Source organism: Pezoporus wallicus, unplaced genomic scaffold (genome assembly GCF_028554395.1).
Source record: "Pezoporus wallicus isolate ANWC-B61680 ecotype Strahan unplaced genomic scaffold, APGP_CSIRO_Pwel_v1 contig_13350, whole genome shotgun sequence".
Taxonomy (NCBI): Eukaryota; Metazoa; Chordata; class Aves; order Psittaciformes; family Psittacidae; genus Pezoporus; species Pezoporus wallicus.
The window spans coordinates 96,993-124,497 of record NW_026637943.1 but is presented as its reverse complement, the minus strand read 5'-3'; the positions used below and the strand labels follow the sequence as shown (position 1 = coordinate 124,497).

Genomic DNA, 27,505 nt, shown 5'->3' with positions numbered 1-27,505 from the left:
TAGAATGGTTTGGGTTGGAAGACACATTAAACTCATCCAGTTCCAGCCTCCTTGCCATGGTCAGGGACACCTTATGCTAGACCAGGTTGCTCCAAGTCCTGACCAACCTGGCCTTGAACACTACCAGGGATGGGGCAGCCACAGCTTTTCTGGGCAACCTGTGCCAGTGCCTCATCACCCTCACAGTGGAAAACTTCTTCCTAATATCTAATCTCTCCTCTGTCAGTTTAAAGCCCTTCCCCCTTCTTCTATCCATACATGTCCTTCTCAAAAGTCCCTCTCCAGCATTTTTATCATTCCCTTTAGGTACTGGAAGCTGCTCTAAAGGTCTCCCCAGAGCCTTTTGTACTCCAGGCTGAAGAAGCCCAGCTCTCTCAGCCTGTCTCCAAAGCAGATGTGCTCCAGCCCTCTGAGCATCTTGTGGCCTCCTCTGCACTCGCTCTAACAGGTCCATGTATGTCTTATGTTGGGGACCCTCTTGCAAGATTACTTTCAGACATCCTATCACACCTGATTCTGGCTAGGCTTAAATGTGGGTAAGTGAGCAGGACCAGGATTTGTACCTGATAAATAAATAGTGGCCTCTTGATAGCACTCTGTTACAACAGTCTTTTGATGAACACAGCTGGGAAGAAGGTTCCCTCTGATAATTGCCCACCTTGCGTTTGAATCAGCCAGTCTTTGACACAAACTGGCATGGACATAGCATAACTAATGTGACCTTAAACTTCCTGAAAAACTTCCTAGGAAAACCTCTGTCTGACCTGCTTTCTTCCAAAGGTAGTTGTGTGCCTGTGTCTCTGAAGCATATTAATAATCAGCTCAGCCTAGGAATTTCACAGCAGTAGGCATTGCTGTTAAAAAGTTTCACATTGGACTTTGGCATCTGAGATGTGTCTGTTGTAACAGACAGGTTTGGTAGCTGGTAATCATCCAAGCTCTTGTTTTTGTCAGCACTTTTATGCAGGAAGCTCCCAAACCACTCTTGTTATCAGCATAATCATTCACCTCCTTGTTCTGTCTGCCAAAGGGAAGAGGGGCTGATTTGCCACACTCAGGCTGAAGCTGCTGCGCTGCCAGTTGGATGACTCAGGGCTGGCGGGAAGGAGTGCACTCTGCATCTTACCACTGCTCCAAAATAAGCAAAGGATCAGTACCAACCCTGGCAGCACTAGCCACCCTGCTTGGCTCCCTGCAAGCATCCTGGGGTACAGAGAAGTAGCGTGCTTGCCAGGAGTGCATGGAAGTGCAGATTGCATTGGGCAGAGGTGTTAACACTGCTGTGCAGTGGGGGTATAAGAGTTCACTCTGACATTGGAGAGGATAGTTTGGGATCTCAAAGACCCAAAATACCCATTTGGGGTTTGGAGACCCCAAATGACTACCAGCTGTGGCCTTTTACCTGCCAGTCTTGATTGTTGAAGGACAGGGCTGACTTTTTAAGTGACAGTTTTCTTCACCTGTTTCTAAGCAATGCTCTGCAGCTCCCTGGGTGGAGGCCTTCATCGCAGGCTGTGTCATTTTCCCATCATTTCCACAAGTATCAAGAGCCTGCCTTGCACTGTAGTTCATGGCAGAGCTGTGACTGCATCTGTTCATCCTCTCTGGGGAGGTGCAAGTGGTTTCCCCCTTGGGCACGAGAAAGTCTGGGTCTGCCTTCCCTCCCATTCCCTGCTGTATTTCCCAGATCATAAGCCCCAAGCATAAGGAGACAGCGTAGGAAGGCTGGGGCCCGAGAGAGGTACTTGCATGTGTACTGCTTCAAGGGTGCTCCTGTGGCTCTGGTTTGTGGATGCCACCGACTGGCATCTGGTGTTTCCCCTCCTGAGGTCCGAGGTCCTCTGACTCCATGGGGGTGTCACAAATCCCAGCAGAGGTGTGAGCAGGGTACAGGAGAGTTGTGTGCCTGTGTGGTCAGCTGTGCCCTGGATGCAGGAGATGTAGGTAGGATACAGAAGGGGGTGGAAAATGTGTGAGTGTTGTTAAACCCAGGTCAGGAGGCTGTTGGCTAGGAAAACTAAGAGAGCGTGGTGCAGAGCAGAGATGGGTGTAAGGGCTTTACCCAGCCAGGCTTCCCTGCTTTGTCCTCTCGAAGACACTGTCTCCCAGGAGCACCTCAGTCTAGACACCTTCTGGTAGCCCCCCACTGAGGGAATCTGCTAACTCACAGCTGTCCAGGCCGGGCTTGCAGGGCAGTCTCAGCGCTTTGGGATGCAGCTGGGAGCTACTGTGCATCCTTTGTGGGGGATTGATACAGGTTGTTGCTCTACAACATCCCCTCTTCCCTGGCTGTCCAATATATATGCTTTGCTTCAGTGCTTTGTTTTTCATTTTTCCCTCATTAGCTGGGTAAGATGCAGAGCTCTGTGCTAGCCTGTCTCAGAGAGGAGAGGATGTCTGGTGCATGCTCAAAGTGATGCTGCCTTTCCCGGCCTCCTCAGAGCTTTGCTGATGATCGTTGGCTTGTTGTCGTGTGGCAGAGGTAGAGCAGCGTGAATAGAGGGAGCAGAACTCATGTCACAACAGCAGCCGTGTTGACTGTGATAAGTGCAGGGGAGACTGCAGCTTGGAGAGAGATGTCTTTCTTTGCCAGTGCTGTTTGGGAGAGCAGATAAGCTTCTTGGAAGCTGAAGCTCTCTGGAGAATGTGAGTAGGGATCAAGCCTGACTGTATGGTCTGTTCAGCGCTTGGCACATGGTATCATCAGTGGCACTGTGATACGTTTGTAATGTAAACAGCTGGGGTGAACACAGCTTCAGAAAAGATCCACACAGCTATCACTGCTGATCGAATTAATCCCCAGAGGACTGCTGATAAGCAACCTAACCCAGTCGATGCAGGGATGCTCTGTTCCAGGGAAATAACAAGCTGAAGCTTCTCATCAGACCTCTGTTTTGTCTCTTTGGTGGTTTCTGTTTTTCCAGTGAAGTAACTTGGTTCAAATACCCTCAGGATAGCAGCACTACATGACATCTGTGTGTTTTAGTGGGGGGATTGGAGCCCAGGCTGCAGGCTCTGCTTTTCATGGGCAGTGCTAGGGTAGGTAAGGCTCCTGGCTCCTCCTCTCTCTTGAGAGCACAAGAGGCAGGCTGGCAAACTGGCTTTCTCAGTGTCTGGTTAGGCAGCTTGTATTTGCACAGATGATGGGTCATGTCTGCATTTCATTCTCTGGAACAAAATGTACTTACTGTGCAAACTCATTTAAGGAAAAAGCTCACTTATTAGTTGATCTCTGGAAATAAGTCAGCATTTCTGTGACTTGTTCTTCCATAGCTAAGGAAGAACAGGCTTACGCAAGCGCCCACCAAAGGTACATTGCATAATTAGTGACACGTAATTTGCCTAATTTATTCTTCCGTAGGAGCTTAAATACATTAGACATTGGCTGTACACAGACACAGCATGAAATATTCTGATTTAATTTCTTTAGTTTTAACCAGAGCAGTTGAAAAATGCTTTATTTTTTTCCTTGATCTCTAATAAAGTCAGCATTATGTCCTGTATTATGGGCTGTCTGCACAAATTGGGCTATTTCCTTGCTGCTCTCCGACAGCCCAGTAGGTATAAATGCAAATTCTGACCTTCTTCACCTTTCCACTTTGAATCACCATATGGAAAAGAGATGTGGAGTCCACCCCGCTTTAGAGTCATGGAAATGAGCTGTTATGAAATGGGGAAAAGGAACTGTATCCTGGCAATTTCAGAATGAGCAGCTTGAGAATTGACGTAATTGCAGGGCGCCGAGAAAGAGCCGACAGAAAGGAGGAGTGAAGTTAGAAAATGAGTGAAAACAAGAGTGTGTTTAGGAAAGCTGAGGTCTCCTTCCTTCCCTTTTTGGCCAGATGATGTTTTGCCATTGCCAGGTACAACTTCCTTCAAAGCAGATAACTAACTTATGCCGGAAAGGCCAATGAAAATAATTGATTTCCAGAAATGTGCAGCCATTTTATAAAATAATCTCTGTCTCTCCAGCGTGGCAGATAATCTAATAAGAAGAACGTGGACATTTCATCACATGGAAATAAATATGAAAGACAGAGTTTTGTCTGCAGAAGGCATACATGAAAGAAGCAGAGCTAACAGGGCTGAAATTAGTTCAGAGATCTGCTTAATGTAATCAGAGACCTCCTGATGTCTCCGATGAGCTGGGAAATCAACATATCCTGCTCATAATACTTTTGTGTTTTGCTGCTGTGCTGTGCAAGCAGCTTGGTTTTCCTAGTGGTCAGGTGATGGAAGCAAGAAAATCCCCTAGGAGACTGTGGCCACTTTGGACTGTTACCAGTGTGTGGAGACATTCTCCCAGAACTGTCAATACCTGCTAAAAAAATACAGGTTCTCATGTTTTGAAGGGACAACACAACCTCTTCTACTCTGCATTGGTTGTTGCTCTTTCTGGCAGCTGAACTGGAGGGAGAACAAGTCCCGAGAGATCCTGTCCAGGCACCAGAAGGGGTGATCTGGCACCAGCAGTCCCTCTGGTAGAAGGATGGGAGGGACTTTTCTCAGTCCTGTGTCATGGTTCTTGGAATGTTGACTAGGACTGTCAGTCCGTTCAGCTGTGTGAGCTGGGGGCATCCGTGCTGCCTTGCCTTGTGCTTGAAGCCTGCAGTCAGCAGGGTAGTTGCCCATCTTGGTACCCGACTGGGTGCTTGGCTTCCTTTACTGCTAGCATGGGCTGAATGAAATGCTGGTCCTTCTCTCCCTCTGTCTGTGTGCCTGGAGGTGGGATTTGTCTGGTCTGGGAAGGTGGATCAGCTAATTTACCTGTACCCCTGATGGCTTGGCTAGAGTCAGAAATGCTTAGATTTAATATGATTTACAAACGTTTTCCTGCCTCTGCCATGAATCACATCCCGTACAAGGCTCTCTCCACTGTTCTTTTCTGTGCAGCTGTAAAAAGAAAAAAAAATTTGCTGAGCAGGGTGTTGGGAAAACCACGGGAGAGGAGGTATTTCCTATTGTAGACTTTATATGGCACTTGCAGCATGGCAATGCTTAAAAAGAGCATGTGAGTCTATGGCCCTTTGGCCCCTGTCCATACACATGTGTTGGGAAGATCAAAATGCTGGAAATTATGTTTGGTGTGTGCGGCAAGAGGACTGACTGCTCTCAGAGGCCTTAATTTTTCAAGTCATTTGGCAAGGTGTGTCTGGATTTTGGGTCCATGTATTTGAAATGGAAAGGTTTGTTTTGTTTTGTTTTTTTCCTGGAGGCCCCTAAGCATTAGTATGAGGCAGGGGCTGGTGTTTGAAGGGAGATGGTGCTGCTGGTCCTGGGCTGCTGCACTCTGGTGGAGAGTCCAGCTTTTCAGAGTGTTTGGGGCTTTTGTTTTGCTAAAAAACCTCCAAGCATTGGGAAGAAAAGATCTTTGTATTTAAACTCTGAGCAAAGAAAGCTCGTAGTATACGTCCGAGGGCCATAAGAAATCCCCTAGCAACCAGGCTTAATGATCCTGATATTCATTGTGGGACCATAGGAAATCAGAAACTCGTACAAAAGCACTGCTGTTATTTAAAATATGAAGTTACTGCTGGAGGCTTCTTTATAAAGAGGCCCAGAATGGGCAAACCCTGTTCCTCTTGGTATTTATAACTTGTCTTTTATCATGTGCAGACATAGTCCTTGTGCTTTGAAATAACTGGGACTGGCTGAAAACTGGGTCCCTGAGGTCAGGGTCTGAAACAGAGCCTCAGGAGGTTTAATTTGAGGCTACCATGTTTGGAAAGTTGCAGCCTGAGCCAACAAACCAGGAAGTTTTTGTAGAGATGTTGGGGAACTTTCCATCACACGCTCCCTTTCCTGCTGGTTAGATGTCATGTGGCTGTAGGTGAACTGACTGGTATGATTAATCACCTTCACCAATCTCTTTCCTGTGTTGGGAAGTTTGGAGACAACAAAAGGATAATTACTGGGACTGGCGTGCTCTTTGCAAAGCCGAAGGCTGCAGTGTCTGTGGACAGCAGGTCTTAAAATGCATCCATCTCCTGTATTGTGTCAGGTATGTAAAGCAGCCCAAACAGACCATGAGGCCATTAAAAGCTGTCATCATCTCAGCTGTGTTGGCCTGGAGAATCAGGCAGGTGATACACATGTGTCTAGCATGCTGTCATTGCCGCACGTGGGTACAGTGACCAAACTGAGTCCTTTGCCTCCAAATGTTCCTGCTGTAGCCTCGTGCTTGTCACTTCTGTCCAGTCCTGGCACGGAAATGAGGCCCTCTTGTAAGGCCATATGAACACTACACAGCCTGGGCAGCAGTCATCTCTATGCCAGGGAGCAGCTCTGCAGGGAACCTTGCCATTTCAAAGTGGGAAAGTGAGCAGTGGTCATACTTTGCTTGAGAGTGAAGAAGTGGCTTTTATCAGGATGGGCATGTGTCTTAATAGGATATGTGGTACCTGCTGGGGCTGTCTCATAAGAAGCAGATTATACTTTAAGCATTAGTTCAGAATGCAGATCAAGAAGGATTCTGCTGTTGCTACAGAAACAGGAATTGCAAAGGATGCATAAAGGCAGTGTCCTTTGATAGAGACATGAGGTACTTGGACACCTTGAATGTTTGAATGCTGAGACATTTTTGAGACAGCCTTCAGGAAAGACCTGGTGGGGAGTATCTAGAGGACAGCAGTCAGATGCTTAGATAATGTGGTTGCAAGGATGACTGGGGGACTTGGACTTCTCTTTTCTAGCATAGAAAAAGCTAATGGTGGTGTTATGGCAGTATTTGTATGTGTAAGAAGTTGTAACAGGCAAGAAAAGAGTGATCTGTTCTCCATGTCAACTCTTGTAGGACAAAAAGTAATGGACGTGTTTTGTCAAGGGAACAATGGATGTGTTCCAGCAGGGAACTCTCTGCCTGTAGGCAGCCTGTGGACAGGTTGCTCCAAAGTAGCATGGAGCCTCCATTGAGATGTCTGAGGACAGGTTCAACAGACATCTGCTCAGAATGGTGCTGTTTTGAGATGGGTATTTGGTCTAGTTGGCCTGTTACCACCCCATCCAGCCCTGCTATCTGTGATTCTGCACTTTGCAGAAGGAACCTAACAGCTCTTGGTTTACTTGTTTACGCAGGTAGTTTTGCAGAGAAGACTTACGAATGGAGCTCAGAGGAGGAGGAGTCCGTGAGGAAGGCAGGACCAGTGCAAGTCCTCATTGTCAAAGATGACCATTCCTTTGAACTGGATGAAGCTGCACTGAACCGCATCCTCCTCTCAGAGGCTGTCAGAGATAAAGAGGTTGTGGCTGTGTCTGTTGCTGGAGCTTTTAGAAAAGGAAAATCATTCCTAATGGACTTCATGCTGCGATACATGTACAATAAGGTATGGCCCCAGCTGAGGTGCCTTTTCCCAGGGGTATGGTGCAGCTGCTCATTGCTCCCATGTACCACCCAGGGATGAGCTGGACAGGACACCAGCTTGGTGCTCTAGAAATGCTCAAGCTTCTTGTTAGTGTGGTTTTCACAAAATAAAGAGCAGCCACAGCCATGTGCATTGGTGGTTCCCCAGTAGAATCTTGGCTTTGGAGCTGAGATACAGTTGCTGCCCTGTAGGAAACCTCCCTTATAGAGGGTGCGCTGCTCCAGCACTGAGGTGAAGGCAGCACAGAATTAAAAGCATAAAACCAAAGTGTAATGAGAACTCCAGCAACTTCTTTTGTTCCTACCTGCAGGAAGCAGTGGACTGGGTTGGAGATTACAACGAGCCTCTGACTGGTTTCTCCTGGAGGGGAGGGTCTGAGCGGGAGACAACCGGCATTCAGATATGGAGTGAAGTTTTCCTGGTGGACAAACCTGATGGTAAAAAGGTGTGTGTTTCTCTGTTGCATTGCTGTCTGTTGCTGGTCAGCTTGTTTTTCAATTAGAGCTTTGATAAGACTCTTCTGCCTTGTCTTAGGTGGCTCAAATGCCTGTGTAATTTTAGAGAAGGTCTTCAATACCATATCCCTAACTTAGCATAAATGGGATTCCCGATTTCAGCTGGGATAGAGTTAATTTTCTTCCTAGTAGCTGGTATAGTGCTGTATTTTGGATTTTGTCTGAGAATAATGTTGATAACACACTGATGTTTTAGCTGTTGCTAAGTAGTGTTTATACAAGTGAAGGACTTTGCAGCTTCTCAGGCCCTGCCAGCGGAAGGATGGAGTGGCACAGGAAGTTGGGAGGGGACACAGCCAGGATAGCTGATCCTTGCTGACCAAAGGGGTATTCCATACCATAGATGTCATGCTCAGTATATAAACTGGGGGGAGTTGGCCGGGGTGGAAATTGGTGCTTGGGAACAGGCTGGACATCGGTCTGTGGGTGGTGAGCAATTGTACTGTGCATCACTTGTTTTTTCTTGAGTTTTATTTATATTTCTGTTATCCTCTTTTTTATTACAATTACTATTATTAGTAGTATTAGCATAATATTTTATTTTAATTATTAAACTATTCTTGTCTCAACTTGCGGGTTTTACCTTTTTCTGATTCTCCTTATCCCACTGGGGAGAGGTAGGGCGAGTGAGTAAGTGGCTGTCTGGTACTTAGTTGCCAGCTGGGGTTAAACCATAACAGTGTGTTCAATGCAATGAGTTGATATGATGTCTAGGTGTCCCTGATACGCTCTCTAGGTGTCCTTCTAACTTTGGGTATCCCAGAGTTTATTTTTCTTCTATTCCCAAAGATCTTGAATCTGAGGTCCTTGCAAACTACATCCCCTCCCTAGAGCAGTAGCTGCTGTAAAATGGCATGTCTTCGTTCAGGATGGTCAAACACAATGCAGACTGGATTTTGGGACATCCTATAAATTTGATTTATAGCAGAAATATTCGTATTCATCTACTCTTTAACAAAGAGCCCGACACCAAAGTGATGCAGAATTATTCACGGTGTGATTTCTAATACTGGTTGAATGTGTTTTGGGTCAAGGAGGTGTGATGCGCTACTGAGTTTACCTTCTGTGACACGAAGCTAATGCAGACTCCGGAAAAGACCTAGCCACACTGGCAGCAAGTATTTGAGGAGCAAAGCAGTTCCCTCCTCTGCCTTGCATAGCATTCATTTCACTGCCTGCTGGAGTCATCGCACTGTCTGGAGTGTCTGGGGCTGTTCTTTTTATTTACCCTCCACCAATTTTAAGTCTGAGGCAGGAACAGTGAGATTCCCAGTACAAAAATGCAGCTGACATTCACACCCCTGACCACATCCCTTTGACATTTGAGTGATTTTACTTGGATGCAGATGCTGAATGGGCGCATCCAAGCTGACATGGAGCTTTCTGCCTCTCAGGTTGCAGTGTTGCTGATGGATACACAGGGAACCTTTGACAGCCAGTCCACCCTGCGGGATTCGGCAACTGTGTTTGCCCTAAGCACAATGATCAGCTCAATACAGGTAAGAATCACAGCAATCACTTCCTAAAGGGAAGTGGCAGAAACCCAGTAGCTTAGCACCTGCCTAACACAGCAGCTAGGCAGGGCCTTTGGTGAGCAAGCTAAAGGCCAGTGTGTTGGCTGCACTGAGTACAAGATTCATATATGACTTCATCATCACAGGGAACAGTCTCATCTCCTCATCTTGCCTCAAGAGCAGGGCCAGCAGCAGTTCCACCCTTTGCTTCCAGCTACCAAAAAGGAAGGGACCTTGGTCTGTGGAACTGGGGAAGCTTTTGTCTTGGTGCTGCTGGCACTGAGGAACCTCTGGGCTGGAGGGGCTCACACACCAGTAGCCACATAGCCTGTTAGGGCTTCCCTTCCTACCATCTGGCCTTTGCGTTTAGAGGGCAGTGTGAATGTGGAAAGTGTGTCTTCATATAGAACTCAGCACATAATAAAAATGGAGAAGGAACATCATTTGGACCTGACAGGATTCCAGGCTGGTGCTCCCATGCTGGAGAGTTTTGCTCCAGCAATGCCTGTCTGTCCGACTGTGTGAGTCTGTCCAGCAGTATGACTGTGCTTAGAGCCTTGTACCAGCACCACAGGCAGCTATGACTTTGTCTGTGTCCCCATGATAATGCTGTGGAGTTGGACCACACTGACCGCTGTGTTGGTCCAAAGGACAGGCCATTTTGAGTGTTCTGAAGTTTTTGTTTTTAAATGCAGGTTTATAACCTGTCCCAGAATGTGCAGGAGGATGATCTGCAGCACTTGCAGGTAAGACCCTTGTCCCTGCTGCTCTGCAGAACTGGGGTGCCTGGATTACACTCTGCACTTGCAGACTGTTGCTCTGGAAAGGCATTTTCACATTTGGAGCCTCCATTTCTCAGTTCTCATACTGGTTCATGGAGGAACAGTCACTTGGGTTGAAACTTGTCTTGCTTATGCTTTTTAATGTGGCTTCTTGGGGGCCTGTGTCCTTTGGAAGGGCAGTCAGTGGAACACTCACCAGGACTGTTCCAGGGACTGTTTTGAACCTGTGGAGTTGCAAAAGGCCCATGGCTGTGCTTTGTGCTGCAGCCGGTGGGTGAAGGGCACTGAGATACTGAAAGAATCAAGACTGCTAAGTCAGGAGACAAAAGTGACTGTGAGTGGAGGTGGTGATGGTCTTCAGCTATGTAAAGCTGCAAAGTGGAAGGCAGTATCTTTTTATATGTCCACACTGCATGGGACCAGTTGGCATGGGTGGTGCTGCAGTCAGAGGGGATTAAGTTGACTTTTTACTGATGTGGTTAAACGAGCATCAGACAGTGCAGAGTACCCATCACAAGGCCTCTCAGTGTGGAGCACGCATCACAGTCTGCAGCAGACAGTCTGGGTATAGCCCACACTGGCCTGTGTATCCTTCCACAGGGTTATGGTGGGGTTCCTCAGGAAGTAGACTTTAGAGGCCAGGACTGACCCATGAGGCTGGAAACATGCAGTGATGTGTAGCAAGGGGCTAAAGTGACTGGTAATTGTAAAGGATCCAGATTAGTTATAAAACCATAGAATCATTCCGGTTAGAAAAGACCTTTAAGATCATTGAGTCCATGTATTGGACTCAGTGACCATTGAGTCAACTCTGTGTCTGTGGTACTCCTGCTGCCGAGTGTCCATCCACTGCTCTGTGAGTAGGGGCAGTAAAAGTGCTTATTTGACTTAAATGACAGGAAATCTGATGCAGAAGTTGCACTGTTCATGCTGCAGGACTTCGTTGCTCATTATTTGTACTGTTAGGAGAAGCCCAGAGAAATTAGATAGCCATTTGTAAGCCTGGATATTGACATCTGGTACTGGCTCAGTACAGGTGACCCCTTAGAGTAATTGCATCCCTGACTGTTGGAGGCAAGTAGCTAATGGGATTTTTGTGACACAGGTGTCCTGCCCATTTCCTGGTATTACCTCTAGCTTTCTCTTCTGTTTAGGTGGTTGTTTGGCTAGGTAGTTTTTTCCAGGAGCTTAAGAAAAAGAAAAGAAAAACTCCAGCTGGAAAAAACTAGCATTTGAAGACCTTCTGTATAATTTCAGTCAGTAAATATGTTTAATAATAATGCCTTTTTAACACTGAACTTACCCAGTGTGACTCTGATCTTTCAGTTTGGATTTTAAGCCATTGTTTAACAGCCTGACCCATTTTTAGGCATCTGTGAAATACATTATTGTGAAATTTATATATAGTTAGAAATTAGAGTCCAGAGAGACTGGAGAGCCTTCACATTTTGCTGGGAGGCTGATCTCAACGGTCTTTGCACAGTGGGGTTTGCAGGGAAAGTACTTATTTCTGAATTAATTTCCGCTTCTTCCTGGAGTGTTTAAAGAGAGCAGGGGTTCCAGCAGTCCCCTGTAGCACGTGAAGTTCCTGGTTGGTATGAAAGCAATAGCAAGCAGCTGGTTTGAGCCGTTTTTCACAGATTTGGCAACCAAAAATTCCAGGCTGAGATCTTTCACATGAGGGCTCAGCATGGTGGCTCTCCATAACAGCTCTGTGTGCCTCTCGTATGTGAACCAAAAGCATACAGCTCACCAGTTTCTGTTCCAGCTCTGCAAATGGTGCTGTTAGCCCTCAGTCAACAACTGTCCCTTGCTGCTTGTGTGGCCCACAGCTCCCTGTCCGGCCATGCACACTGACCCGCTAACACTCCTGTTGGTCTTTGCTTCTCCTTCCAGCTTTTCACCGAGTATGGCCGGCTGGCCATGGAGGAGACATTCCTGAAACCTTTCCAGGTGAGTCCGAGGGTCCTGGCCAGCTCCCGTCTGCAGTGCCGGAGGTGGCTTGTCCCCAGGCTGGTTGACTTCGCCACGAGGTGTCACTGCAGTTTGCAGGACGGGAGGAGATAGGGAGGCCTGGGAAGCACTTCAGCTGCGCGAAGGAGAGGTTTCGTGCTTCCTTGCCTCCAAAGAAGCTTCCAAATGTATCCAACATTTCTCTCTCTTTCCTCTCTGAATCCTTGCCATCTCAAGAGCACTGCCCTGTCCTGCCAGGCCTGGAAAGCAGTCAGGTTTTGGTGCAGGTTTGTCATGCCGTCTACTCAGGAGCTCTGCCCAGCCTTTGCTCTGAGAGGTTTGAACCCGCCTGCCCTGGGAATCCCTGTGCCTGCAAAATGAAAGGATGAGGATTAGCTGAGAGCTCTCACGAGTGACAGCAGAGCTGTGGGAAAGCTTGGTTTAAGTGGGGCTTTCACTTCAAATAAGGGACATCTGTTCAGCCTGCAGCCTTCCAACCTGTGAAAAGCTGGCTTTCAAAAAGGGAGTGTCAGGCAGATGCCAGCTTGCTCTGGACATGAGGGCTGTGAGCAGCTCCAGGGGTGGGAGTATAGTTGGCTGTGACAGCCCCTTCCAGGAAGAGAGTGAATATGAATGAAAAGAGACAAAGCAGAAGGTAGGGGAGCAGAAGGCACCCATGACAGGGCTGTGGCAGCTCACTAAAGCTCCAGTCCTTTCACAGATGGAGTTGTGTTTTTGTGTGGCTTTGATTATTACTGCACTGAACCCTTGTGCCTGGGAGGCTGGGCAAGTGGTCGAGTTTTGAAGCTTTCGGGCATCTGTGGGACCAGGTGTGAGCAGGGAGCTAAGGGGATGGAGGGAGCAATGCTGTGAGGTCCCCATGTGTCCTCACACTGCACTGGAGCTGCAAGGCTCATTGCATAATCAGGGTGACAAATAGAAGGAAAACACCTTCTGTGGGGCTATGGCCTTGTGCTGTGCAAGTTGTTCCTTTAACCAGATGCTCTTTGAGATTCCTAATGTCTTGGTCCAACTACAACTGGCATCCATGATAGGTTAGGTGGTAGTTGGATGGGGGTTTGTGAGCTTCCTAAAGTGGACCACAGCACAGAGCAAACCATACCGTAAAAAAATCAAATGGTAATTGGGAACGGGTTATGGCTATTTACATTTGTGTTCCAACATAAAAAGAGAATTGCTATCCTCACCACCGTGGTGGCAGGCCTAAGGGGTTTATAGGGTATCTGTGGTCAGGAAGTGGAAATAAAATTAAAAGTTTAAAATATACAACAAATGGGTAAATCAAGATTTTTTGGGAACTTTAAGGGTATATTGGATGCTGGCATGGGCAGATGACTGATAAATGATGTGAAAGCTACCAGTAAAAATAGATGACTCGTAGTAGCAAGAGCTAGAAGAAGTACAGAAAAAAGCCAGAAATAAAACAAATATTCCTGTTCCTTATTTAAAAACTATTAGGATAATGAAGCCAAATATTTCAGTGAAAGTGAAATACTTCCTACTCCATCAATAAAAAGGAGGCTGTAAGGGGAAACTTAAATATGCTTAAGTCATTAGGACTGGATAATAGGCTCTGATTTTACCAAAGACTGTAATTGCTGTGAAGTCACACACTTTTGTGGATAGCAAGTCTTGTAAAACAATCCCATTATCAACTTTTAAAAGACCACGAGTTCAGTTGATAAAGGTAACTATCACCATGGTATGTTGCTTTCTGCAAGTCTTATCTCCCTACCATGCTGATTAAAAGCAAATGAACAACATATAAAGTCAGCTTTGTGTGTTTTAATCCATTATATATGGATTAAAAACTCATTAACTGATAGATGACAGAGCGCACTTAACTAATTTTAATAGGGAATCATAATTCTTCAGAAGTGTTTCCTTCGGGCTATCCCCAGGGTCTCTCTGATTCACTGTCATCTTTATTACTGATCTGGGGAAAAATACCAAATGGCTGCTGGTAACCCTTTTAGATGTGATGAAATTTGGTAGAAGGGTTGATGGGGATGTGGCCAGGTGAGTAATGGAGACCTCCTGTCCACACTGCAAAGTGGCCTTATCCTGCAGAGCACTTTTTTAAAGGCAGCTGAGTGTTTTGTTTAGGAAGCAGGGAAAGGGTAATGGTGAATAAGCTGGGGAGGATGGGGCAGCATGCCACTCAGTGTCTGTACGTGAGACTGGACAAAGTCAGACTAGCAATGAGGAGCGCTGTTAATGAGGGGCAACTTAATGGGTAGCGTGGCTTAATGAGAGATGCAGGGGCTTCTGTGGTAGCTGCAGGCTTTAAACTGAGACAGCTCTCTTTGCAGGAGAGAGTCTACAGCTTGAGTTTGTTGGTCAAGATTCCACGTGTGTAAGTCAAACAAGCTGAACCTCTTTTGTCCTTAAAATATACAAATGTGTAAAGGAGGCTTTGGAAAACAGCTCCTATAGGAAAATGCTGCCAAGCAGAGAGTGCAGAGAAAGTGTGGATAGTGAGGCAGTTGCATTGATCCTGCTGGAAAGGAAGTAAGACTTGGCAGTGGAAAATCAACATATCCCTTCGGCTCTCTCCTCTCCATGGTGTGTCCATGCACATGCGCTGAGGTGTAACTGTGCTGCCCCAGGAGCCCTTGCCAGATGGTCATGATGCCTTTGTGAAGGCTGAGCGTGGTACCGGCAGTTTGCTGGGCTGAGGGTGGCTGTGGGGCATGGCAAAGACAGCACGTCTGGAACAGTTCTGCTTCAGAAAGAAGAAAATAATTCCCAAGTCAAGCAGTGCAGGGCATGTGTTTGTGGAAAAGTCCTAAACATGGACATGCCTCCTAAGCATCTCACGGTCTCCAAAAGAACAGCGTGTCCTGAAACACTAACTGGGTGCAGTTGCTGTGGTTTGTCATGCAGTTAGAGATGGCCAGCACACTGTTTTTTTTTTTTTAAGCTTTCCTGATGTTTTATGGAAGAATAATGAGAGGAAATATTTTCCCTCCTTCCACTACATCTTTGTTCTAAACATAGCCATTTTTTAGGGGAATTCCAATGAAATAGATTCCGCTTGCTGACCTGCTTATTCATGTGCATGAGAGGAACCTTGGCACCTCTGCCAGGCCCTCCTGGAGTTTGGTGTTCAGGGCTTCCCCTCCTCCAAGCTGTGTATTCATTACAGGGGACATAGGTCCCTTGCACAAATGAGGCACTGGAGACATGATTTCTTCTGAAAACAGTTTAAAAAACTTTATTTTTAAGATTGCAAGTTGACCATGCTGGTATTTATTTATTTATTGCATAGGAACTTCAAATGCCTCAATAAAGATTACAAAAGCCAGTGATTTCTTATTCAGCCTTGTTATCCTGCATCTGTTTCTCATTAAAAGTCTGTCTGGAAGGCTGCCCAGTGGAAAAGACTGAAAAAATGAGCCTGTAAAATTCCCATAGGATGGAACTAAATGTGGCTGGAATTAGGGAGCTCATTGCCTTTTGTCCTGGTTAGCAGAAATCTCTTTCTTGTTTTGCAGTTTAAAGGATTGACGCTCTTTTTCAAGCTAGGAAATCAAACTGCCACCCAGCAAACTGGTACAAGGGGAAGTCTGCTTCCCACTTCCCCTTGTAGGACACAGCCACACATGCAGCGAGTCTGCGTGGTCTCAGTGCTGTGATGGGGTGTCCTTGCACAGGCTGGTATTTCCACCAGGAAAGGTGTGAGATGATGCTGGAGCTGGGCAGAGACTCAGGGCCAGGTTTTGTTGTGGTCTGAAGGTTGTGGCAAGGGTGCAGGGGTTTCTGCCACTGCTGTGGGCTCTGACATCTGCTGCGAGTGGTAGTGGCAGGGAGGGAAGCCCTGAAATCCTCATGAAGCTCCTTTTGATTATCAAAAGGGCAGGGTTGGACATCTCATACAGCGAGTCCTGATCCTATGATTAGCAGAAAACAGAGCAACACCCTTGAAAGATGAATTTTTCTGAACTGGTTCTGGAGCAGGTGGTGACTTTGATTCAGTGGGTGCTGATTGACACTGACCCAGTTGTGTTTCTGTCTCTTTTCTAGTCCCTTATATTCCTTGTTCGTGACTGGAGCTTCCCTTATGAATTTTCCTATGGATCTGATGGTGGTGCAAGATTTTTGGAGAAGCGGCTGAAGGTGCGTTCTTTCTGATCTGGGCTCACTTAATCAGCAGTGTTAACCTGGGGACATGCTCGTGGGTGATGGAGAGTGAAGAGGCAAATCTGGCTTGTGACCCAGGGATGATACACTGCCATTACCTGTGTGGATGGAGAGTGCACAGGGCATGAGAGTGAGACCTTGGTCTGAGGGGGAGCAGCACTGGAGGGTGTAAACCTGGGCAGGGGGCAGGAAATGGGATGCAGAGCACTGGCACCAGTGAGGTTTCAGCTGTGTGGCCACAGCACTGGCTGCTAGATGTGCACTGTAGCGTATAGAGATGCTGGTTATGGTCACACTTAGCCAGTGCTTTAAAATCACAGAGGAGGCTTTTTAGGAGGCTGAATTTCCTTGCCATGTTCAGTGGAGGGCTTGTGCCCAGGCAGCTTGTGCCAGGCTACTGGCCAAGCCTAGGCTCCGTGGGGCTCATTGCTGGGAGTAGCAGGGAGAGGGGGTAGAGATGGGAGTCAGCAGATTCCCAAGAGATCAGGAATGATGTTTTAGTAATAGGTAGTTGTAAAGTAAAAATGATGGGCAAGGGTTCCACTGGGATTAATCAGGAAATGCATGGGTGATTTGGTAGTGGAGAGACCTAATTAAATGTGAGACAAGAAAGGCCCTAGTGGGAAATCCCAAATGTTTTTGTATTCCTGTCATACGTGGACATGCACATTTTCCAAACGATAATAACATGCCCCAGGGCATGTGGTCAGAGATATGCTAGGTCCTTGGTCACTGGAAGAGCCTTGTCTTTGACCTTGCACAGCATATTCCTACTTCTGTGTTGCTTTTTCCTGCTGTAAGCAGCCACAGTGCTGAGTACCCTGTTCTCCTGCCAGCACCTCTGGCCCAGTATTACTGGTGTCCCTATCAGAAGGAAGCCCCTTGACCCCAGACTGGTCTCTTGCAGGTCTCAGGAAATCAGCATGAAGAGCTGCAGAATGTCAGAAAGCACATCCATTCCTGCTTCACCAAAATCTCCTGCTTCCTCTTGCCTCACCCAGGCCTGAAAGTTGCCACCAACCCTAATTTCGACGGAAAACTGAAAGGTACGAAGGCAAAGGTCTGTTTTCTTAAGCTGATTTCTTAGATTCTGTGTTCTGCTGGTTCCTGAAATTCTCTAAGTATTTTCCATGAAAAAACTTCTGGGAGAGGAGTTGGATCCTCCTCCCAGTGACATACACGAGCCTGGCTACTTCTTCTGAATCAGCAGGCAGATACGGAGGCCAGAAACGTATGGAGGCCAAGACAGAGATGAAGGTGGATAAGGTTTGGGAGGCTGAAAAGGTTTTGGAGCCACCGGCAATACATACACTGGGGCAGATGGCTGGTAGGCAAAAAGAGAAGGGCAGGACTGAGGCAGGAAGTTCATGGATGTGATGTTAACCCTGCAGTTAACTCCTGTGCCTCACTTGGAGTTCAGCACAGATGCAGAGTGGTGCAGACTGGTTGCTGCAAGGCAGGCTGGTGCCTGTGGAGAGTGGAAGGCTGGTTACACATGCTTTCAAGGGAATGTTATTTCACTTTGAAAAGCTTTCCAAGGAATATTTAATCTTCCTGACTTATCTGATCAGTGGTTTCCCTACAGGGCAGACTTAGTCCAACAGGTCAAAAAAAGGGGAAGGTAAAAAAGCTGTGGTAAGATTCTCCACCCTGAAAGGAGCCACATGCTGTGGATTAATTGTTTGTTGTGAGCCAGCTGCTTACCAGCGTGTTGATTTTCCTCTGCTTTTGTCCACCTAGTGATCAGATATGTTCTTCTGGCAATCTCTGTGCTAACCAGCAAGCAGGACAGTGAGGCAGCAGTGGGGAAGTGTGTTTGTGGAAATGGAGCTGATCTCTGTTAATTCCCTCCTTAATTTCAGGTGCTGATTAGTATTGAACAAGTGGTGTGTGCAGAACAGGTACAGGAGTTGTCAGCAGCTTCTTGACACCATCTCCTTGTTCCCTCAGAACTGTATGCAGCTTTTTGTGGGCTGATGGAAGTGATGTAGGGAAACCTCCCCTCTCCTTACAAATGCCTGGATGTTGCATTGTTTTTTTGGTCTTCAGCCTCATAGAGTTTAATTTAAATGGCAATAAATGGATATCAGCCACTGTGAAGACATGACTATTAGGAGGTGACTTAGCCTCTGTTGAAGTGACACAAGCAGCCCATGGCCTCCTCAAACAGTGCCCCACTCCAGCTCTGTTCTTTGGCAAAGGGGACAGGCTGCTAGGAGTAGAGATTGTGCCCGTACCTGCATCAAGGGCTGTCTAATGGTGCAGTGTAAATGCACAGTCACTCACAGGAGTCTTTAGTATACTTGTACTAAGCACCTAATGGTTTGCAAAGCTTTGAAATGCTTTGCAATGAGAATTTCACATATGGGTTCATAGAGGACCAAGAACTCAGGATAGAACATCTTAGCATCCCTGGCACAGGAGGTGGCAGGGATGAGAGCCAAAGAGCCTGAGTCCTGGCAGAACTTTTCCATTACGGGTGCTATGGAGCAGACCAAAGGGAAGGTGCATCATGTATCTATGCCCTGCCCACTAAAGGTCATGATTTGTTAAGAGTGTATGTGTCTAGGCAAGAAGATGCTGCTCTCTGGCTATCAGTGTTGTGTGCACATTTATCAGAGTCATCAACAGAAGCAGTTTTTTTCCCCAGTACAGTCACATTTGTGTTTGAGTTCATATTTTTGAGACCATGAAGTTGGTTTGTGGATGTAGCACAACTGTATATTCTGTCCATGGGTTAAGTAACAACTTAAATGGGGCCATGATCATTTCTGGGTGCTCACATCACTAAATTACAGGGTGTCTGAGCCTCCGGCTTGACTCCACTGCTCTTTTTATGTCAGTGCACACTGAAGCATAGGTCTGGCATTGGGCTGGTACTGATGACATTGGGTTTTATTTCCAGAAATAGATGATGAGTTCATCAAGAACTTGAAGATTTTGATTCCCTGGCTTCTTAGTCCTGAGAACCTGGATGTTAAGGAGATCAATGGAAACCATATCACCTGCCGAGGCCTTGTGGAGTATTTTAAGGTATTGGCTTATTTGTCGGTGGCATGCTTGAACTTTGGCTATAATTGAAGGGGAACAGCAGCAGGCAAGCCAGCACTCGATGGCTGGAAATGTTCTTGATCTAGCTAATAGTCCTGACTCTCACTGCTGCAGAAAGCAAACACCTCATGGTCATGTATTTGACCATACGGTAAGTCCAAGAAGTGGGCAGAGCTGATTTTCTCCCCTGGAGAATTGAGGAGGAGAGGGAGGCAGGCTGAGGGTTGTATTCCTGTTGCCTTTGGAAAAAGCTGTTTTTTGTTGTCATGACTACTGGAACATTTTAGTGCAAGATATCAGTGAGTAATTCTCACAACCTGCTCTCCAGGGCTACCTGACTCTGGCTCCTTCTCCTTCAATGTAGGGTGGAGGTAGGTGCAAATCTGAGGGCAGAGATACTTGGTGTAAGTGGTGGAGCAAGAGCATTGAGTGACTGACTCAGACCACCCAAGGAGTTGACCTTGAGCCATGTTAAGTAGCATTTTCTGACAGAGCATCCCTTGCCAAAGCCATCCTGTGCCAGGAATGTCCTCTTCTGTGCTTTAACATCCTGCTTAAAGCTGTGGCTGGGACTGGGTGGGGGTGTTTGCATGTTGCTCATGTGTGCTGCATTCAATGTGATTTCATTTTCTCTGCACTGTTTTGCAGGCGTACATAAAGATCTACCAAGGGGAAGAATTGCCACATCCAAAGTCAATGCTGCAGGTATGTGGCAGGGCTCAGCTGGAGGATATTCATGCACCATAATTGGTGTTGATTTCCAGTTAATTGTTAGAGGTGCCCATGTAGTGCAGTACATTGGGTCTTCTGTGATTTGATTTCAAACTCCTTATTGTAACAACCCAAGAAACAGCCCTTTTGGAAGCATTTGGCAGTCATGAGTCTGACATGGCTGAGCAGTTCCGGCAGCATGGCTCATGCACCTTGGCTGGCTGGGCACACAGCAGCAGCCAGCTTAGCTGAAATCATTCCCCTGCAGGTAAAAAGCGTCATCTTTGGCTGCAGTGGGGCCACACATGGAGGTGACATGGCCCCGCACACAGGCAGCAGCTGCTGGGCCGCAGCTCTGCTCTCTGAGCCAGACAGCTTTGCGGGAGGTTGCAGCTGTAGCTGTTTACATATGACTGAGCTTTCTGTCTGTTTTCTTGCTGTTTCCCACAGCTGAAGCCAAAGTTTTCGTTGCTCTGACTCGGAGGGTAGGAGACCTCTCTTCATGCAGGCTTTTGCCTGGGGGTACTGAGGAGACTGGATATGTAAATAAGGGATGATCTTATTTGGCATTGGTCAGAGGCTGGGGAGAGTACACTTGGCTGAGACAAGGGAATTTAATGTGTAATTCTGTACATGAGCATTTGGGTCTATGCAGATATCCTGGCCACATACATGCATGGACCATGGGTAGGTACCCAGGCAGCCTGCTACTCTTCAATTACACATCCTAACCCTGTCCTTCTGCAGCTAAACTTTGTACCCCTTTTGCCCTTCTTGCAGGCCACAGCAGAAGCAAACAATTTAGCAGCAGTTGCCACTGCCAAAGACACGTACAGCAGGAGGATGGAAGAGGTAGGTGGTGCTCAGCATGTTGTTTCATTCATGTCTCCCGGCTCTCCTGTCCTCGTGGGGAATCCTCCCTGCCTGGGCTGTGGTAGAAAATGTCCAGCATGGACATGCCCAGGACTGGTTTGCACGTTCAGGGTCCCAAAGAGGTTCTCTGTTCATGGTGGAAAACGGGCTTTCTTGCAGGCTGGAGGAGGGCAATCAGGGTATCACAGCAGGACAGGGGAGGGGGATTGACAAACAGTCTCTGTTTAATCTGATGGCAGTTTGCTGCAGACTGCCTTGGCCTCTGCTGAATTTGCATCATCTTCCCAATATTCCCCAGCATGGGTAGATGCAGCCCAAAAATGTGATGTAGTGGGGCAGCAGTGCTTCGTGACTGTGCAGCCTGTGCTATGGCTGGTGCTAATTAGGGGATAAAGTCATTATAACTGTCTTTTCACCTATGCTGTGCCCCGTCAGCCCATCTCTCAGCTCATATGAGGTCTGGTTGTGATGTTTTAAGGTGAAGCTCAGCCCCTGCCTGTCTCCAGCCACTTCAGGGCCCCACTCTGTTCATCAGTACTGGAGACTGCTGCCTGTTGGCAGGAGGAAGGTTTGGAGCTGCATGGCCAAACTGCCTGTGGACTGCCCTGAGCCTTAGAACCAATGTGTCCATGCTCTGAAGCAGAAGTAAAATGCTGCAGAGCTTCCAGAACTAGAAAACACCGTGGTTTGCTCAGTGTGGCTCAGCTGTCAGTGTTGCCCAAGATCCTGGCTTGGGCTGTGAGTGAGCTGAGTAAGGGAGCTGTGGGACACAGCTTCCCAGTGCAGACACCTGCTGCCCTGATTTTACCTGCACCCTGCAGAGCTGTCCCAAACACCACAGTCATGCAGGTGGTCATTCAGGATGTGGTGGTCCGTGGCAAACAGGAGCCTGTGGAGCCCTAACTCCAGTGATTTGTGCATGGCACAGCACAGGAGGACCTGTGGATGCTGAGATTTCTGGAGTGATTGGACTGTGTTTTCCATGCAGGTCTGTGGTGGGGACAAGCCCTTCCTTGCACCTAGTGACCTCCAGACCAAACACATGGAGCTGAAGGAGGAGGCTGTGAAGCTGTTTCGCGGGGTGAAGAAGATGGGTGGGGAGGAGTTCAGCCGTCGCTACCTCCAGCAGCTGGAGAATGAGATAGATGAGCTCTACATTCAGTACATCAAGCACAACGACAGCAAGAACATCTTCCACGCTGCCCGCACCCCTGCCACACTCTTTGTGGTCATCTTCATCACTTACGTGATAGCTGGAGTGACCGGCTTCATTGGCTTGGACATCATAGCCAGTCTGTGCAACATGATCATGGGCTTGACACTTATCACACTGTGTACCTGGGCATATATCAGATACTCTGGGGAGTACAGAGAACTGGGCGCAGTAATAGACCAAGTGGCCGCAGCGTTATGGGACCAGGTAGGATAAAGAGCTTTTGATTTAAAACAAACCAAAACCAATCCCACCAAGTTCTTGAGTTTCCTGGGGCTTTTCCTCCCATTTTGAAATGGCTTTTGCATTTAGGGTTGTTAGATTCTCTAGCTGGACCTGCCTGGGCAGATCCAGCTGCTTGATCTGGTTGTGCTGTGATCAGTAAGATTAGACCCATTCCTTAGACCTTTTAAATGGGAAGGCAGGGACAGAGGAAATCGTTTTAATTGATTGTAAAGGGGAGATGTCTTGGGGAGTGGAGATGGGCCTCACTGTGGCAAGATAGGCAGTATGAGATGGGTCACAGAGCAGGAGTGAACAGCAAAGGCAGGAGCTGTGTACCACCCCTTCCTCTGCTTGAGGCCGAGCCTCTGAGTCTTACCCAGTGTGAAAGACAAGCTGTGTAGATCGGGGTTGGGGATGAGAAAACTCACAGCAAGCTATTTTGTTCTGCCTGTTTTTTTTTCTTCCCATCTTATCCATCACCAAATGCTAGCTTGTGGAGCCTCAGACCTTGTGGGAATGGGCAGCTTTGCCTAGGCTCCCACTGAGAAGGTATTCTCGGAGCCAGTGTGCGTGCGTTTCATGTGCATGTCTGTGTATGTCGAAAAGAAAGACTCTATTTCTCCCCTGGTTCAGAGCAGGGATTTTGGATTTAAGCAAGAGCAGGACACAGCCAGCAGGAACACAGAGACGTTGCCCATTTGCAACTTGCCCAGCTGGGAAAAAATAAAGAGGTGAAAGTGCCTGGGGCTGCTCCCTGGCCCAGGCTGACCCCTGCTGTGCTGCTTTCCAACTGGAGAGAAGGTTCCCCAAGGACGAGCTGTGCAGATGGGCAGTGCTGGCTCTGCTGCTGGCATCGGGGCTTGGGTGGCACAACTCTGCCCACCATGATGCCAGTGGGTTCAATGCCCTTGTAGCTCTGTGCCATGTGAGTGCTCAGTGTCCAGTTGGGACCGGCTGCAGGAGGGGTGGACAGAGCTGTGAGGGGTTTCTGCGGGAGGGGCAGCCTGTGTGGGGCAAGCCCTCTGGGAATACATAGGCATGGTGGCACCAGCAAGTGGCTGTGGCCAGAGGCATGAGCACCATGCATGATACACAGAGATGCTATTGTTTCTTCTTTCTCTGTCTTCCCCCTTCCCAATGCCTCTCCCCAGGGAAGCACAAATGAGGTAAGTGGCTCCTGTTCTCTGCATGCAACACTACTCAGCTCCCGTGGGCCAGATGGGGACAAGCGTCTCGGACCCAAATGCACGTTTCAGCCACATTCCTTTGGGCTTATGGAGGACAGGGGGGTCACAAGGGCTCTGGGCAGCATCTGGCATCCTGGCCCTGCACCAGGGCACTCACTGGTGGCTGGGCTCTGGTGGTTCCCTGGGATCCAGATTCCTGAGGAAGGGTGTTGAAGCGGGTGCAGAACTCCAGGCAGTGCTGGAAGCCAAGCAGGGAGAGATTTGCGTGAGGAGCATGTTTGTTGTGATGGGGATTTTCATCTTTCTCCCATGCATCAGCTCTGTTTGGGGATTTTCCTGTTGTGCTGAGAGGTCAAACCAAAACACCAACCATGCAGGTGTCACACAGGCAGCCTCATCAACATCTAATGAAAACAATAAAGACAGCCTTACTGCACACGTACATTAATGCAGCATTGTAGCCAAGGACCACCCCAGTCTGACTGAGGTGTGCGACAAAAGATAGCTCCAGCTTTTATTGTGTCACCAAAGCCCGAGAGCTCCACCTGCCACTGTCAACACTGTTCAGCCAGTGAGTTCTGTAGGGCATTCTGTGGGGATTTCCTCTTAAAAGAAAGCTGGAGCAGCTCTCACGGGTCCAAAAGGCCACTAAAAAATGTATGATTAAAAATCAAGCCATTCCTTCAGGCAGTGGCCAGCCCAGGCCAGCACTGTGGTCCCTCATTGAGCCACAGATGCTGAGCAGCTAACAGCTTTCTGCCCACTGGGTCTGTGGCTTTGCTCTGGCTTGTGCAGCAGCAAGAGGCGGAACGGAGTCTTTGCTACTGATGCGCTCTTGAACAAATCATGTCAAGTAAAAGTCAGTTCTATGAGACTGGTTTAGCAGGAAAAAAAAAAAGCCTAAAATACTGCAAGGTCCCTTATAGAATCATAGAATCAGCTAGGTTGGAAAAGACCTTTAAGATCATCAAGTTCAACCCTTACCCCACACTGCCAAGTTCACCACTAAACGATGTCACTGGGAGCCTCATCTACACAGTCTTTGAATGCTTCCAGGGATGGTGATTCCACCACTGCTCTGGGCAGCCTGTTCCAATGCCTGAGCACCCTCTCTGTGAATAAATGTTTCCTAATATCCAGTCTAAACCTCCCCTGGCAGAGCTTGAGGCCATTATCACTTGTTATTTGGGAGAAGAGACAGACCCTACATCGCTACAACTTCCGTTCAGGCAGTTGTAGAGAGCAATAAGGTCCCCCCTGAGCCAATTCCAGACTAAGCCACCCCAGTTCCCTCAGGTGTTCCTCATCTGACATTCTCCAGACCCTTCACCAGCTTTGTTGGCCTTTTCTGGACCCACTGCAGCACCTCAGTGTCTGTCTTGTAGGATGTGAAGGTGTATTTTCAAGACAAACACAAAGAAGCTGCATGAAGGTTCCTTCACCATATCCACTATGTTCCCAGACAATCCCAACACACATGCAGACAAGCTCCACTTCATTTCTTAAGGCCCATTAGGTCAAGCATCACCCCAAACAGCCCCTACACCCCCTACACCCTCTTCCTCCTTGCTGCAGCTTCTCCTGCCAGTTTTCTGCTTCTTCCCACCCCATCCTGAGCAAATCCTGGCTCACCAACAGTCTTCAGGTCCCCTGCATGAGCTGGTGGAGTTTTGGTTGAGTTTCTTTTGCCTTCCCAATGAGAAGTTCATTTCAAGTTGAAATCACAGCGCTGTGACAGGTAGTCACTTTAAGTCCTCTGCAGCTATACCTGGTATAGCTGCAGGTAGATCTTCTATACAGAGAGAGGATCTTGACTTCTCCTGTGCCATTTGCACTCAGTATAAAGCCCATGTCAGGGTGAGAGACATGGTGTGTCACCACACAGAGTGGTGGTACTTGCCTCTCTCCACCCCTTGGGGTTGGAGCCGTGTCTCAGCCCCACAACAGCTCTGATGTGACTTCTGTACAGGAAACACAGCCCATATCCACGCTGGTGCAGCCACTGCAGCAGCTCCTTCTGGGGCTGCTGCTGGTGTTCAGCTGTTGCCTGTCTCCCTGTGGAGATGGTTCTGAGGCTGCAGTCTGCTCACTCCTGCCCTGTAGAAGCCTGTGTTGCTGCTGTTTGTGAAGGCCAGGCTTCTCTGTCAAGACAGGAAAAGACAGGGGGCCCAGGGTAAGAAGATCATGGACCTGCTGGAGTGAGTCTGGAGGAGGCCATGAAGATGCTCAGAGGACTGGAGCACCTCTGCTACAGAGACGGGCTGAGAGACCTGGGGTTGTTCAGCCTGAAGAAGGGAAGGTTCTGGTGAGACCTTAGAGCAGCTTTCAGTGAGTAAAGGGGGTGATAAGAAGGCTGGAGAGGGGCTTTTGACAAGGACCTGTAGGGATAGGACAAGGGGGAATGGCTTTAAACTGAGGGGAGATTTAGATTAGATATTAGGAAGACGTTCTTCCCTGTGAGGGTGGTGAGGCACTGGCACAGGTTGCCCGGAGAAGCTGTGGCTGCCCCACCCCTGGCAGTGTTCAAGGCCAGGTTGGATGGGGCTTGGAGCAACCTGGTCTAGCGAAAGGTGTCCCTGCCCGTGGCAGGGAGTTGGAACTGGATGAGCTTTAAGGTCTCTTCCAACCGAAGCCATGCAGTCTGCAATCTGCAGAAAAATAATCTAGTCAATCAGACATCGCATAGCAAAGCCTTTATATGATGCAGTATGTGCCTGCCTGGTGGTGTAAAACAAAATGCTGAGGATGCAGAAATTTGAACTCCTGTGCATGAAACTTGTAGGGGAAAACCTCCTAACCCCTGCGAGTCCCTTACTCACACTCTGGGTCATCCTTGATTAATACAGCTCCAGGGGGTTCCTCCCACAGCTGACACTTGAATCAGTGAATGGTGATCTTTATTCTTCTCCCTCTTGGCAGATGCAATCAAGTGTTAGTGCACAAAACAAACCGCATGCCACGGCTGGTTTGAACCTGGCTGCTTCACAGACCCTGCTCATTGCACGCAGCAGGGCTGGGGACGCAACCACTTTCTCTCTTTTCCCAGGCTCTGTACAAGCTGTACAGCGCGGCGGCGACACACAGGCACCTCTACCAGCACGCCTTCCCTGCACAGAAAGCAGAGCCCACAGAGGGCTCGGAGAGGAAGAAGCTGTAACCCCAGTGCGTTCCTGTCAATGCATGAAGGAGGCACAGAAACCTCATCCTCAGTCCAGCAACTCTCATCCTCATGCCCCTCACAAGCTCCTGCTGCAAAGAGCGTGAGTGGAGAACACATCTTGTGCAAGGTGGTTTGGTGCCATGTGTGACAGGATGACCTCGGCATGTTTTTATTTTGTTCATATGTACATGTTAGTACTGCCGCAACTACAAAGTGCTTTTAATTTGTAATAGCCAGCATACTCCCCAGCTCATTACAAAGCCTTATTTTCCCCTTAATTTGTTACAAAGTCACTAAAACCTCATAAGTTACATGATACTGCAACTAAAAATCTTTCAGACCTTAGCTTATTCAAAAGCCAACTTATTTTCAGATACTTGAACAACTTATAACATGTAACCAAGTTTTTTCTTCCATTAACTGTTTAATTATAAAAACAAAAATGTATTAACTCGCTTTATCAGAAGCCGTTAAAGGCACTTCTGCTACAGTATGTTAATGGTTTGGTAGGGAAAGCGTACTTTTCTGTTGGTAACCGATGCACAAAGCACCACGTTGTAGATGTACTGAGAACATTTTGCTGTATTTCTGTATATACATTCATTATTGCGCATCGGAAGTGTGTTCAACGGTTCTATTCTTTTATCGTCAGAACTATTAAAGTTTGCTGTCAGTTCCTAAGACTGTGGTAGTGCAGGAAGCAGTTGTTGACTAATGAGGTGAGAGCTTCTCTTCTTGGGTTCCTCACATTCTTGGTTTCCTTTTTGGTGTTTTTAATGGCAAGTTGGTATTTGGA

General features: G+C 47.7%; 1 protein-coding gene across 2 annotated transcripts in view; it reads left to right on the top strand.

The window, feature by feature from the left end:
- The window catches only part of ATL1 (atlastin GTPase 1), a 32,051-nt gene extending 4,661 nt beyond the window's left edge, over window positions 1-27,390 (top strand). Inside the window, exons 2-14 of one of the 2 annotated variants that reach the window (XM_057408456.1) lie at window positions 7,075-7,322; window positions 7,672-7,806; window positions 9,271-9,375; window positions 10,086-10,136; window positions 12,069-12,125; window positions 16,173-16,265; window positions 17,197-17,335; window positions 19,195-19,322; window positions 19,989-20,045; window positions 20,832-20,903; window positions 21,913-22,344; window positions 23,514-23,528; window positions 26,596-27,390. In XM_057408456.1, the coding sequence (XP_057264439.1) occupies window positions 7,075-7,322; window positions 7,672-7,806; window positions 9,271-9,375; window positions 10,086-10,136; window positions 12,069-12,125; window positions 16,173-16,265; window positions 17,197-17,335; window positions 19,195-19,322; window positions 19,989-20,045; window positions 20,832-20,903; window positions 21,913-22,344; window positions 23,514-23,528; window positions 26,596-26,706 (1,643 nt within the window). In that variant the 3' untranslated portion in view covers window positions 26,707-27,390. The remainder of the gene's footprint in view (window positions 1-7,074; window positions 7,323-7,671; window positions 7,807-9,270; window positions 9,376-10,085; window positions 10,137-12,068; window positions 12,126-16,172; window positions 16,266-17,196; window positions 17,336-19,194; window positions 19,323-19,988; window positions 20,046-20,831; window positions 20,904-21,912; window positions 22,345-23,513; window positions 23,529-26,595) is intronic. The other variant, XM_057408457.1, reaches the window with a different exon arrangement.
- Window positions 27,391-27,505: the final 115 nt, after the last annotated feature.